Here is a 13,278-nt window from a genome sequence, read left to right on the forward strand (position 1 = left end):
ACAGAATATCGACAGGCTTTGGAGGACTAAAGGGGAGAAGTTTCCTCCATTTCGTCTGCCCAGCCCTGGACAGCCTACCTGTGCTAGCACTGGCGTCCCAATGATCCCAGCAATCAGGTTTCCAGACAGGTGCCACCCCCGGAAGGCTGGAGGGTCGTTGGCTCTTGGGTTGGCAGCCCTGGGCTCCTCGACAGCCGGGTCCTGCCCTTGCTGCGGAGCTCCCAGCCCCAAACTCCTTTGACTCCAGGAGCGTGTTTTTGAGAATAACGGCGGCTTCTCACTGTCCCACAGCCATTAATATGGGCTGTGGTTTTGGTTCCTGACCATGTGGCTTGGCTCTGTTAAAACAGATCTTGTCCAGCTGCAGCCTGCTTTTCTGAGGGATCTGGATCGCTCAGCATCAACGGCTTGTCTTCTTCTTTATTTGCTGCTTTTCTAAGTATAGCTGTTTTCAAATTTAATTTGGGATGATCATGTGGATAAAAGTGTTAAATACCCTGGGACCAAGGTCTGATCCCAGCAGGAACCCTCTGGAAATGTACTGACTCAGTGGTTTCTACTTAAAATTAGATTTTGACACCTGTCAGACAATTTTTTTATTTAATGTGTACTTTGTTCACTTCATATCATTCTGGTTTCTCAATCAAAATATCAGCCGCCTTGCAGAAGTCTGTTCCACGGACACTGTTATCCATGTTAACCACATCTGTTGTCTCAAAGATAGAAGGTTGTTTGACAGACTCTGTTTTCCATGAAACCTTGTTGATTGCCATTACTTATTTCCTTTCTTTCTTAATCATGTCCTGTCTCTGCTGTTCCATTATTTTGCTGGGAAAGACGCCAGGATGACAGGCTTATAATTATCTGGGTCACCCCATTTATCCTTTCTAAACATCCTTTCCTGGAACTTTCCCATTGTTCCACACTTTTTTTGAAAATGAACATCCAACAGTCCAGAAAGTCTTCAGCCTTTCTTAAGCATTTTGAAGCAAGTATTTGGATGTGTTGACTTGAAAAACGAGAGGCCAGGGATCTAACATCATCCTAAGTAGACACTGCGATGAAAAGCATCCTGGTGTTATCTCGCATCTGCGACTCGATGCTCTGCTGCTTTCCCAGAGCCCTCGCAAGCCCACGGTCCTGAAATGCTTCAGGAGCAATCCTGTTCTTCCTGTGTTACTGCTGTTACTGTGGACAGATCTGTCACTGCTCTCCAGTAGTGCCATCGTTACGATTCCCTTTCTTCCTAATAACACTTTTTGGTTAGATATACAATTTTTTAAAAAAGGTAAAAAATCAGAAGTTAACAAAAACATTTGCTTTCTTGAGCAAGTCGTTTGGCTTGTTTTTCAGACCTCTTGGAAACAACAAGTGAGCTGCAAAATTATGGATGTAGCATTAGCAAGTGAACCCATTTCTGTAATGGGTTTGTGTGTTCTTGCACAGATGGCTGTCCACAGTCACTTGTTCTCTATCTTGCTGGTTTGCGTGGCTACCAGGTTTTTGGACAAAAGGCTTCGCTTTGCCTCTGAGGGTTTGACTTGTCCATGTTCTGTTTCATTTTAAATTCTAATCCCAGACTTGAGAAAAAATTCTTGCCTTCTGCACTGAATGACATTGTAGGTCTTCCAAATAAAGTTACTGATTTCCCTTCCTCCAAACGTGGTTTAAAATCTAGTAGAATAATGGGCATAAATTGGATATTTTACATGTAATGGTGCAGGAATATTTTGAGTGTCTTGTGACAGCTGGAAATTGTGTCCGTCCTCTTTTAGGGTGGTTGGTGGCTTTGAGACTCTGACTGCTATGGAGAATGTGGAGAGTGACCCAAAAACCGACCGTCCCAAGGTATGTGTGGAGCACCAGAGGCTGTGCAGGAGGGAACGAACACATATGGCCTCGTGTGACGGTGCGGTTCACCCCACTGACGCGTCTCTGAAAGCTGAACGTGGGGGAGATGGCACAACTTAATCAGCGGTTTGATTTGCTCTTCTTCTCTTCTGCTCCCAGGAAGAAATAAGAATTGAGACAACAACCGTTTTTGTTGATCCGTATGAAGAGGCAGATGCCCAGGTGAGGATAGTTGGTTGGTTTTTTTGAAAGGCCAAAGCTCTTCTTTGGAGAACTTTGTAACTTAATGCCTTTTCTTTGAACATGGGCAGCCCGTGGGCCCATAGGCTTGCAAGCTAAGATTAAACAGCTGCCATTCAGCATTGCCTTGGGTGCCAGGGTCATCGCTGCTCTTTCGGTGGAGAATCTTGTAACCAAGTCGGGCACAGCTCCCAGTCCATCACGCTTGCAATGGCTTCCTTTCCAGATGCCCACAGTAGCTGTGGGTGGCTGCAGGTGAGAAGAGAGAAGTTTTGTTATAATGGCTGCAAACAGCCTGTTTGTAGTGGCCCTTGAGGTCTGTCTCCTCAAGCCTGCCCTGTAATCATAGCAGTGCTGATTGCTGGTTTAGAGTGCTTTAAAGCTTCAGAGACTTGTAGACATTTTCTCCTTACTCTTGACTAGTTTTTGCAACAGATTGTGCTCTTTGCTTCCCACAGGTTGCTGCAGAAAGAGAGAAGGTCCAGCTAGAAGAACAAGCAGCCAAAACAAAAGCTGAGGTGGTCCCACCAAAGAAAGAGGTCCAGACTCCTAAAACTTACCGGCAGGGGATTGGAAAATACATTAACATGGCTGCAGCGTGAGTTCCCTGCCCATCTGATCTTTGTTGAGTGTTTCAGTTGCCATTCCTGCTGGATGCTGGTCCTGTCCAGTGCCACTGCTCAGATGTTTGGTTTGTGCCAGCAGGCTTTGCAAAGACACCTTCATGCAGTCCTAACAGTCAAGAGCACCCTCTACTTCTGTTGTTTTTCAAGATTATAAGTTAACTGAGCTTTTCTTTTAGCGTTCTAATATGACCAAGTTAGTCTTTAACAGCATGTGCTGACTTCAGAACTGTAGATACGCTTCCACAACTTAGAAGTCCTTGAGGAACTGTACTGTGTCACTTCCTACACCATCTTTTATTCTCTTCCTCTTCTGCAGCTATTTCTAAAGGCCGTGGTCCCACAGATGTTTCTCTTTTAGCAGTTTCTCCCCTGCACAAAGTAGTTGCCTTAAGCCCATATCAGTGTGCTGATCTGGTTCCCTGTTCAGCTGCACGAACAGTTGTACCAGCACAACTGAAATGGGTGGAAAGGGGAGCAGGTTCCCAGGCTTGCCGTGGGAGCACAGGGCGTCTGGCGAGTAGCTCCAGGGTGCCTGGCTGGTTGTACAGGCTTCTAAAGCATCCTCTTCCAGACACCCTTTGTACACCCATTGCGATTGGCAGCATTGCTTGCTTTCCTAAGGACGGTACGGAATCCCACCTGAGTGGCAGCTTTGCATGAGTTTTGGATAAATTAAAATAAATGCCTTCCACTTGATATTTCGTAGGCTTCTCTAAAAGCACTTGCAAAAATGCCGTTGTCTGTCTGCTGCACAAAGGTGTGTATTTATGCATACACAGATCTGACAGATCTGGACAGCTATTTAATCAGCTTGTATGTGCCTGTGTGACTTCCAGGCATTTGCATACCTGTGAGAAGAAAAATGCGTTAGCCCATGTAGGTCAGTTTGGTGCGTCAGTTAAATGTTTCGGTTACAAAATACTGCTTGTCCCTTAAAATATTATGTTCAGCTTAAAAGTACTGCCATTCTGCACTGTATTTACTGAGGAAAGCCAGGCAGAGTTTGCAGCTCTGTGGAAAAGGTCAAGTAGAATAGAAAGGACTTCTAATTTTCTTACCTAGTCCTTCACTCATTGCAGCCTGCCTTGAAACTGGGAGTTTGGTCCGTAGCAGCCCTTTGGCAGGTTCAGGGCTCTCAGTTCTCCCTATCGGCTACTGATACCTGACAATAAAACCGCAGGACGTGAGCAGGCTGCGTAGTGTTTCCATGGGCTTGCAAACTCTGCTCCAAAGAGGCTGAGAATAGCAGCAGCGACTGCGACAGGCTGTGCTCAAGAAACAGGAAAGGATCTGAAAAATCTGCCCAGCTGCTTTACACCTAATTCCCCATAAATCCTTTTGCTGCCACAAATGCAGGTGAGAAGGTGGGGGAAGAACTTGTGGCTCACATTTTCATCGCGACTGTGCTAAAAAAGTACAGCTGTTAAATCTTCAGCTCTGGCCTGGAGAACTTGTTGGGTTTTGAACTCATTCCTGGAGGTGTTAAAAGCCTGACCTGAACCATTCCCACAGACTGACACACTCTCTCTCTTTTTGGGTGTACCAAAGGCCCCCATCCCCACCCCCCTGTGGTCCCTATGCTGGCACAGAGCTTGTTCTCCTCCCTAATTGATGAGGGATGGGAGAGGAAAGGCATCCAGCTGCCCTGGTCCCACTGAACAGTGAATAGTCCCTGAGAATTGTTTTCCTTTTGGCTCCAGGAAGCGCAGCATGGAAGATGATGGACCCTCAACCAGCACAGCTGCAAAGAAAGAGAGAAAGAGCACAGGCTTCGGGGACTTTAGCTCCTGGTAAGAGCGCGGGGAGCCTAGCACTGGAGCAGCACAGCAAAAAAGAAAAGGCGGCCTCCCACGTGTCCCCGAAGAGCCCGAAAGACAGTCTGTCCTGGGGAGGGAAGGCACCAGCCTGCCCTTCCACTGCAGAAGAAAACTGTTGCTTTGTTAAGGCTGGTTAATGTGGCTTTGTTTTCTAAAGAGCTGCGTTCCCCCCACTGCATCTTCCTCGAAGGCCTTTTTGTTGTTGTTTTGCTAAGCTGGGAGCAGGCAGCCCCGCTCCGCTGGGGATTAGCTGGAGCCGTTCTCGGCTTGGCTGGCAGCGGACCAGGCAGAGCCCAGCCTCGCAGGACGCTACTTCAGTGAACAGCTATGTCGGTGAAAGAGCTCCTTTTACAGGTAATTGTTTCCAGACCAGCCAAGTCTGCCAATAAAGGAATGAATGTGCTGGGGAAGCGCCCGTGCTGCTGTAGTGCTTTGCGGAGGGGAGGAGAGGGCTCCAGCCCATCCTGCCCTGCCCTTCCAGCTGCCTTGTGCGAGTTCTCAACAAGGACCAATTCTGTCTCGTGCGCTTTACTGCCCTGGCCGGACTGACAGCTGTCAGTCTCTGTAGGGCCTCGCTTGCTCCAAAATGAGCGCTTTCTGCACCCATGTAGGTGACAGCCTGGGAAGCAGCGGATCGAGATGGGGAGCCTGGGGTGGCTGCACCGCTTGTTCCTCCCAGTGGCTGGACTTCCCTGAGCCCCTGGGCAGCCAGGGGGGCCAGGATGCACCCGTTCAAACCTGCCCTCAGGTCCCAGAAAGTGCAGCCTGGAGCAACTGCAGGAATAGAAACAACTTTTTTTTTTTTTTTTTTAACCATCCCTAAAGCCTGCTCCTTGCAGGGGAACACACACTGTAGTCTGCCCTGACATCAGGCTTCGCATTGTTAGGGAAAACCATATAATATAGCTGGCAGGTGTTCCAGATATTTCCATTGCTTACCCACAAATTATTAGGAAGTTTAGTAAAGGCCTGTTGGCTTGAAGATATATCATCTGTGTTTTAATCCAAAAATGTATGTGTGTTGCCATCACTTATGCATAGAAGGCTAGATCCTGAACATTACTTTTCAGTTCATCTTAGGCGTTTTCAGATGACAGAAATACCCTCCCTACCTCTCTATGTGGCTGAGGGGATAGTTTTGTAATCAGCTTTGTAACAATACATTTATATTGGTGGTTTCATGTTTTAAGAGAAGATTCCATTTATATTAAATTGCTGTAAAAACTTTTGGTAAAATGTTTTGCATTAAATGGTTTTATTTTCTTTTGAGTGCTTGCCTTGGACTGTTAAACTGTCATCTCCAGGATCATGGCATTGCAAAGTTGATTGTTACACAAGGAAATGATTCATTCCTACTTTTTAAGATGCTCATAAGGAACTCTGGGATCTTCGCGGATATGATTACGTCTTTGTTAAATCATAGGAAGTTCAGGCTAGTCTGAAAGAAGAATTGTGGGGGGGTGGTTTGCAACATTTTGCGGTTTATAAGTTTGAAATAATACGTGCTTGATTCCTGGAACAGGGAATATGATGGTACTTTCCTCAAGCCGAGTTTCTTGTATTGAAACCTCTTGCTTCTCCTGGACTGGCCTTTTCCAGATAAATTGCTATTGATCCCTGCTACCTAGCCCATTTTTGGGTCATGGGGTTCACAGCACTACTAGAGCTGGAATAGCCAGTTTGATGAAATCCTTAAGAGTAAAATGTCTTCTTTTTTTTTCTAGATTAAAATGGATATTATTATGAAAGACTGCTGCCCTTCCAAGCACGGCCTTTGCACTGCCTGTTTCATTACAATTTCCCACCATAACATCAGACACAAAAGAGCAATTTCCTGGCTTCTAGGGAGGGCTGAGCATAAAACTTTTAGTTTTGCTCTAAGCAGGGGTGAAGCTCTTCAGCCTCTGTTCACTGCTTGGCCCGAATCCGGTTCTTGGGCGGCTCTGCTGGTGCTCCCTGCTGCTCTTGGTACCTCCCCAGGGTGCTGCAGTGGGGTGCGGGGCTCAAGCCATTTGGCTGAGGCTTTGCGCCGGTCAGCAACTGGTCTGGGATTTGCACCAAGAGCTTCTGCAGGGCAGCAGAACCATCGGTGCTCCCGCAGCCAGACTCTGCAGCAAATTTTTCTTCTGAATTCCCCCCTTTCACGTCCCTCCCACACCTGTATTTTTGCATATTTGGTCAATTTATTTTTAACTTCAGCTTTTCTTCTGATCGACAAAACCACAGGGACAATGTGACACGAGCTTTTTTCTAAAAGATGAGTGAAAATGGTGAACCATACTTATGGGGACACAAGGTGGGTGTCCAGAGAGCAGCGCAACATGGTGTAGCCCTGTTTTTTACAAAACCTGGCTCTTTGCTGAGTGACTTGGAGAGTTTCCACTACCTGAGTCCGGAAAGGTGAGGAAGGAGGCTTTGCTGAAACCTTTTCTGCCCCTTTCATTGCTTGGTTCTCCAGCAAGGATGGTGCGTTAAGGGAACAACCAAACCAGGTCCTGCTGTGGCTGAAGGGATAGGCAGGAATTGTGCAACCTTACTATAGAAAGCCACTCCTGCTGTGCTATTTGTAAGTACATTTTTACATTCTTTGTCTTTGACACTTTTCCAGTAAATGTGCTTAGAGAGAAAAAGTAGGATTTTAACCAGAGGCTGAAATAACTGTTGTCTGGCCTTGGCCAGAATAACACCAGCACTCTTACCTTTCATTGCCCCATACCAGAGGCACTGAGTGACCAGTAAATTTGTAGTTTCCTGAGATCTGGCACTTTAGCAGCAAACACCACAAGCATAAAACATCCTCAAGAAGCTGGTGGCGTGGGGGGGGGCTGGCAGCCGTGGCTGCTCGTTACCATACAGCTTCACAAAGACATGGGGCTCGCAGGAGACTCAGCTCTTCACCTTTGCTTTTTCTGGTGTGGATTCAGCCCAGCCTCTCAAGGACTGTAGTATTGTCTGTGTGGGCAACAGCACTAATCAAATGGTTTTCAAGCTAAATTGCTGCAACTCTGTTTACATATTTACCAAGGAAAAAAAGCTCAAAATATTGTTGTTCAGTTTAATTTTGCCTGTTCCCTACTGGCTTGAATTGCTCCAGACTGCTCTTCTGGAAGCAGGAGCTCATACAAGCAATTGCTCTGCTTCAGCATCATGTGGTGGATTGTACTGGTGCCCGTCTCACATGGGGCCATGAACTGTGAGTAGTGTGTAGTCAAACTCTGTGTTTCAAGGTCTTCAAGAAAATCCTGCTTCTCCATCCAGCTCCTTTCAAGTCAGGGACCGGGCAATGAGTGTTCCCCAGAGCCCAACCCACCTTTAGCCATAAGGGCAAGGGGCTCCATGGGGTGGAGCAGAGGCACGTGCAGAATTCAGTCCAGCTCATTTCCCATCTGTGCTAAATTTACTCCAGTTTACTACTTCTTATTGTGAATTGAAAACCACACAGAACATACCTCTGCCAGGTACTGCTCCAGGCAAAGGGCCGTCATATCCTTTTGAGCCTGACCGGTGGGCACAGAGACGTTCAGGCTCTGGACCAGCTGCTCTTAGGATGCTGTTGGTACGAGAAGCAGAGCAGAGACAAATGGACAGAGACAACCTGGAGGAGGCTGTGATGGTCAGTACGACGGGGATGCTAAGTGTGCCAGGACACCTCGCTGGAGCCTGATGTGCAGGTTGCAGCAATCAGACCCTTGAGGTGGCTGCTGGACCCACCGGGCAGTGGAGCTAAAGCAGAGGAGATGAGAGAAGTGCCAGGGCTGCTTGGGGATCGCACTGGGAACATCACAGAGGTGGCACATCCCTGCCCTGGGGCAGCCGCGCACACTGGTGCCTCCAGCTTGCACAGGTGTCCTTGGGAGCCTTGCAGAGGGGAACCAAATACCTGCTAGGATCCATTCTGCTTTCTGGGGCTTTCTGGGCCAATTCCTAGCAGGTTTTGCAGAGGTTTCCCGACCCTTAGTGCCTCCATGTGCACCTACCATGCACCACACGCCTGTGTGTTGGCTCTAGTACAGACCTACTGACTCCAGCCTCTGCTGGGGCTGCTGAGCTCTGTTTCTGTGGTTTTCAACCCAGATTGGCCCCAGAGACCTCAGGCTGAGAAGCCAGGATGAGCCCTTGCTTCCCTGCCCAGGCGAGGGGCATTTGTGCCCCTTTGCTTCCCTGGGCTTTGATTCGATGTCGATGGTCTGAGCTTTGATGTAGCATGTGGATGGGCTTGCAGGGAAATACCGGGTTTTAGTTCAAAAGCAGCAGCGTGCTGGTTTAACACTGCGTATGCTGGTGCATTGAGGGCTTGTTCCATGTCACCTGAATCCTGGACGTGGGTGGCAGGTGGCCAGGGGTAAAGCAAAAGCAGCGAAGGGCTCAAGTGCTAAATGCAGCCACTCCATGGCCGATCCCTTCATGGTGCCACTCAGCAAGCAGGGAGAGGCAGAGTGCAACAGAGCCAGCGGGTGCCAGTGGGTCGGTGCTGCTGCCTCTGCACTGTTGCACACACAGCTGGACGGGTGCAGCATCGGTGGGTGCTGAGGGCTGGCACAGCCCCCACCTGGCACAGGTGACCCCAGCAGGGGCTGTCGGTCCCCTCGGCTGGTGGCAGAACCGCAGGCACAGCCGTGGCCACCCTGCAGCCAGTGGATAAAGCCAGTGCTCAGACACTGGCTGAGAAATATCACATATTTCTGGGAACCCCCCACCACCCCTTGGCAGTGCTGTTTGGAAGGAACAGGATGTCGGAAATCTTGCGCCAGGAAGCAGCTTTTATAAGCAAAAGGGGGGGATTTGCCAAGCACAACCCCCCCCAAGTTTCAACACTGTTTGCTTTGGAGAAGGCAAACAAACTAAATCGGACCAAGCAGGAAGGAGGTGGGCAGCTGCCTGCCCTGGCCGGCAACGGGTTACACCGCTCAGCGTGGCCGGGGATTTCTTGCTTCCTCTCTTTCTTCGGAAAGTGAATTTGTTATTCCAGGCGCTGTGGAGGATTTGACCGCGCTGTGCCATGACTGCGGGGAAGGGGCCGGAGCCAAGGCTGCGCTTACAGCTTGGTGAGCACAGCCCCTCCGCTCCAGCACACGCACCCCCGCGGCAGTGACATCCAACCCCCTCAGCTCAGACAGGGGTGTCCCCATCCCTGCCACCCACAGGGGCTGGGACCTCTGCTGCGGTGCAAGGCTGTGACCAGGCTGCAGTGCTGGGGGGACAGCGGGGTGCCATCACACCCTCCTGCCCTGCCACCCAGCCGCCAGCATCCACCTGCCCATCCCACGTGCTGCTTTAGCTCACCAACCCGGCACAAACAGCCAGTGCTGGGTTGCTTCTTGGGCCTTAAACCCTGCAGCAGAAAACCCCTCTAAAAAAGCAAAAGGAGCTCAATGGGTGGATCGGAGAGGAGAGAGGCTCCCAGTGGGGTCAGCCCTACCCAGTGCTGGTGTGAAGCCACTGTGGCAGCTCAGTCCCTTCTGCAGTCCCACAGCCCTGACCTCCTGCACCGCCTTTGGGCAGCCCGGGCAGGTGTTGGGAGGTTCCAGCCGTGGCTGCTGATGCCCAGCGAGCAGCGGTTGTGGCCATGCGGTGTCATGGCCGATCACAGTGTGCACGTCCCACGCCGGACCCCTTTGTCGGGAGGCAGCAGTAGCAGCATTAGCGTGGGGCACGGCGACTGCTGTGCTGTGGGGGGCTGCGGGGAGCTGTGAGGACTATGGAGGGCTGTGGGGAGCTGCGAGGGGCTGTGAATGGTGCCTTGGCGTGGCCGGCACTGACTCACCCTTCGCTGAGCTCAGGCGCTGCAGCCCAGTGACTTCATCCACTGGAAATAGCAACTGAGGAGGAACCTTCTCTCCGTCACCACCATACCCATATAGACACAGGCACTCACTGCTGCCTGCACCTCTGCCTGCACTGCTGCCTGCACCCCAGCCGCAGAAGCTGGTTGGGCCCCAAGGCAGGGGCAGCCCTCCCATCTGGGATTAAATTGACCCTCCAGGCAGGTTTGGTCCCTGGCCGGGTTGCAGAGGGCAGAGCAGGCAGAGGGGCTCCGGGAAGGGCTGGGATCAACCGATCTGCCCAAGGGCATCGGGTTTGTACCACAGGGCTGTGCACAGAGCAGCTTCCCAGGCCCTTCTGCTGTTGCTGACATCACAGAGAGGCCAAATCTTCCCTTTTACACAGAAAAAAAAAAGGCTCATCTGCAATCACAGCAGGCTGTATTTGACAACTCATAACTTAATGACTTTAAAAAAATAGCCACAGCCTGTTTTAAACGCTGGTCAAGGTCTCTTCTACCCCTCCCCTTGGAAAGCCTTCCAAGCTCTCACTTTTCTGATATTAGATACTTTCTCTAATCTTTGGCCTCCATTTATTAATGGCTAATTATATCTATTTGCTTTTGTGCCAACATTGTCCTTTAGCTTGAATAGCTTTTTTCCCTCCCTAATGCTCGCTTCCCAGTGCTATTTATAGGCAGTAATTGTATCCCCCTCCACAGCCGCTGTTTTGCTTGGCTCTACAGGCTGTGTGCCTTCAGCTTCAAAACAGACCCGTCACCCTCCTGCCTCCCTCAGCATCCCTTCCCCAAGCGGAGGGGGTTCAGACGGGCTCCCAGCCTGTGCCTGGGTCTAGCAAAAACCAGCTGGGTGGCAGCACTGGCCATGATGCTTGGGGGCAGAAAGCCGGGGCAGAGCCCCGTGCCTACAGGGAGCCCTGTGGGGTTATTTTTTAGGCAGCCCCTTGGGGTTACTTTTTTAGGCAAAGGCCAGGGACCACTCCAGGCTCCAATTGCCTTCCCTGTTGCTCCCACCCATTTCTCTGGGAGGAGAGCGAGCACCCAGCGGCACGGCCCAGCAAGGCAGCACAGGGAGCCGTGTGATTTCTATCTGTGCTTTCATCCCAGGATGAAAGGGATGATAGAAAACATTTGTTTTTATGATAAAAGCAATTGACCCGGGAGGAATCTGCCTCCCCAGGGTGGCCTGCAGCAAATTGCAGAGATAAGGCACTGACATGCAACAAACGCCAAGTGCTTCCAAGTCTCCAGTGGCTGCAGAGCAAATCCCTCCCCACGTGGAAGGAAACCCGTGCTGGGCTTCCACGGCTGCTCCTGAGCCTGATAACATGGCTGGCGGTGATTTTAGTGGATTTTGTTGGGGCCAGGAAGATCTGCAGAGAAGGACACTATTTTATTTTTTATTAATGAATGGCCAGATTTTTTTATTACAGACATCTTCACCACAGATCTCAGTCAAGCTTTTAATAGATGGGTTCCTTGCCAGTGGCAATTGCAAATTGATTGCAGCAGAAATGGCAAGTGAAGACAAATATAGTGCAGGCTGCCTGCAGGGAGAGTGCACGGAGGAAACTTTGGATGCTATTTTTGGTGCTTTGTCTCCACCACTTACAGTATTTCTAATCTTTATTTCTCCTTAAAATACATGTTTAGGGTTGGGATTTTTTGTTGTTGCTGTTGTTAAGGAAAATTCCTTTCTCCAGAGAAAGGGTCGGGTGCCATGTCCATGCCCAGCTCTGCGGGAGGGCAAAGGTGCTGGTGATGCTGCCTCCGTCCCCTCTGCTGGGACCAAAACCAGGCCTGCACAAAGGGTGATAGAGCCAAACCCTGATTTCACCCCAATCCATGGGAACCTTGTGGGGAGTACGGGAAAGTTCAGCATGCTCACTAATAATAAAAGAAAACCCTCCCACGCTGCCAAGCCACTGCAGCACCCTGGGGGCCGGCAGCGGATGCTCCAGCCCTGCAGCGAGCTCCACCGCGCAGCACCAATGCACTGAGTTTTGCACGGTCCCAGCCAGCACCAGGAGCCACGGTGGCCGGACGCCCCCGAAACATGGGGAGACTCATCTGGGTCCTGCGGGCAGAGTGCTCGCTCTGGAGGGGAGCAGCTCTGGGCTGCAAAATAATAAAATCCAGGCATGACCAAGAACACATATGTTGGAGACCAACTGTGAGGAGACAGGGAGGGGAGCACTGGAAATCATTCTGATTACTTGGCAGAGTGGAAAAACACTCCTTGTTATAGTTGTGCTTAAGGAGCCACGGCTAGGTGACACTAGAGTGATGTTAAAGGCTTTATGGCATTGATGCCCTAAACTTCTTGGCCTCTGGTCATCCCCTCACAGCCTCCACCCCAGGGGGTGATTCGGGACGCGGTGGCGGATTGAGGCACATCCCAGGATGATCAGCCCCCGGCGCGGAGGCGTTTTGCTGACACGTGTGCCCGTGGGTGTGAGAGACAAGGCTGCAGTTATAAATAAAGGAGCAGAAACACTAATAATAAAGTGACGAGCAAGAAAGGGGAAGATCTGGGTTTAACCATAGGAAAATTGAATAAGGGCAGCTCACGGCAGGGCTGGCCGTGACTGCCACGGCCTTGGTCCTGCACTTTCTGTGTCCGCCTGACAACCTGTGGTGTTTGCAGCAGCTCAGGGGGCACCATCACCTTCTCCGAGGATCTGGCAGCATTTTGGACCATACGATAGGGTTCGTTTGCCTCAGTAGGAGGCTTCTCAGTACGAGAAGCCCCAGATGCTCTTCTGCTGTCTTTTTACACATCCACATTTGCGCAGACCTCATTTTGCCTTGATTTGATCAAGCTGCAATCTGGCATTCGCAAAAAATCCCTCTCTTTCCCATCTTTGCTTCTAAATAACCTAAAAAGCCCAATTCCACCACCATGCTGGACGGTACTAGAGTTAAAGATAACAAAAACGGGAGAAAGAAATCGTTCATCAGT

At 50.2% G+C, this 13,278-nt stretch overlaps 1 protein-coding gene across 1 annotated transcript in view; it reads left to right on the forward strand.

Moving 5' to 3' along the window:
- The window catches only part of PPIL2 (peptidylprolyl isomerase like 2), a 71,825-nt gene extending 66,022 nt beyond the window's left edge, over positions 1–5,803 (forward strand). Inside the window, exons 17-20 of the mRNA XM_065646674.1 lie at positions 1,776–1,848; positions 2,011–2,073; positions 2,550–2,689; positions 4,418–5,803. Coding sequence (XP_065502746.1) covers positions 1,776–1,848; positions 2,011–2,073; positions 2,550–2,689; positions 4,418–4,511 — 370 coding nt within the window. The 3' untranslated portion in view covers positions 4,512–5,803. The remainder of the gene's footprint in view (positions 1–1,775; positions 1,849–2,010; positions 2,074–2,549; positions 2,690–4,417) is intronic.
- The last annotated feature ends 7,475 nt before the right edge of the window (positions 5,804–13,278 follow it).

The sequence above is a fragment of the Caloenas nicobarica genome, chromosome 16, assembly GCF_036013445.1.
Source record: "Caloenas nicobarica isolate bCalNic1 chromosome 16, bCalNic1.hap1, whole genome shotgun sequence".
Taxonomy (NCBI): domain Eukaryota; kingdom Metazoa; phylum Chordata; class Aves; order Columbiformes; family Columbidae; genus Caloenas; species Caloenas nicobarica.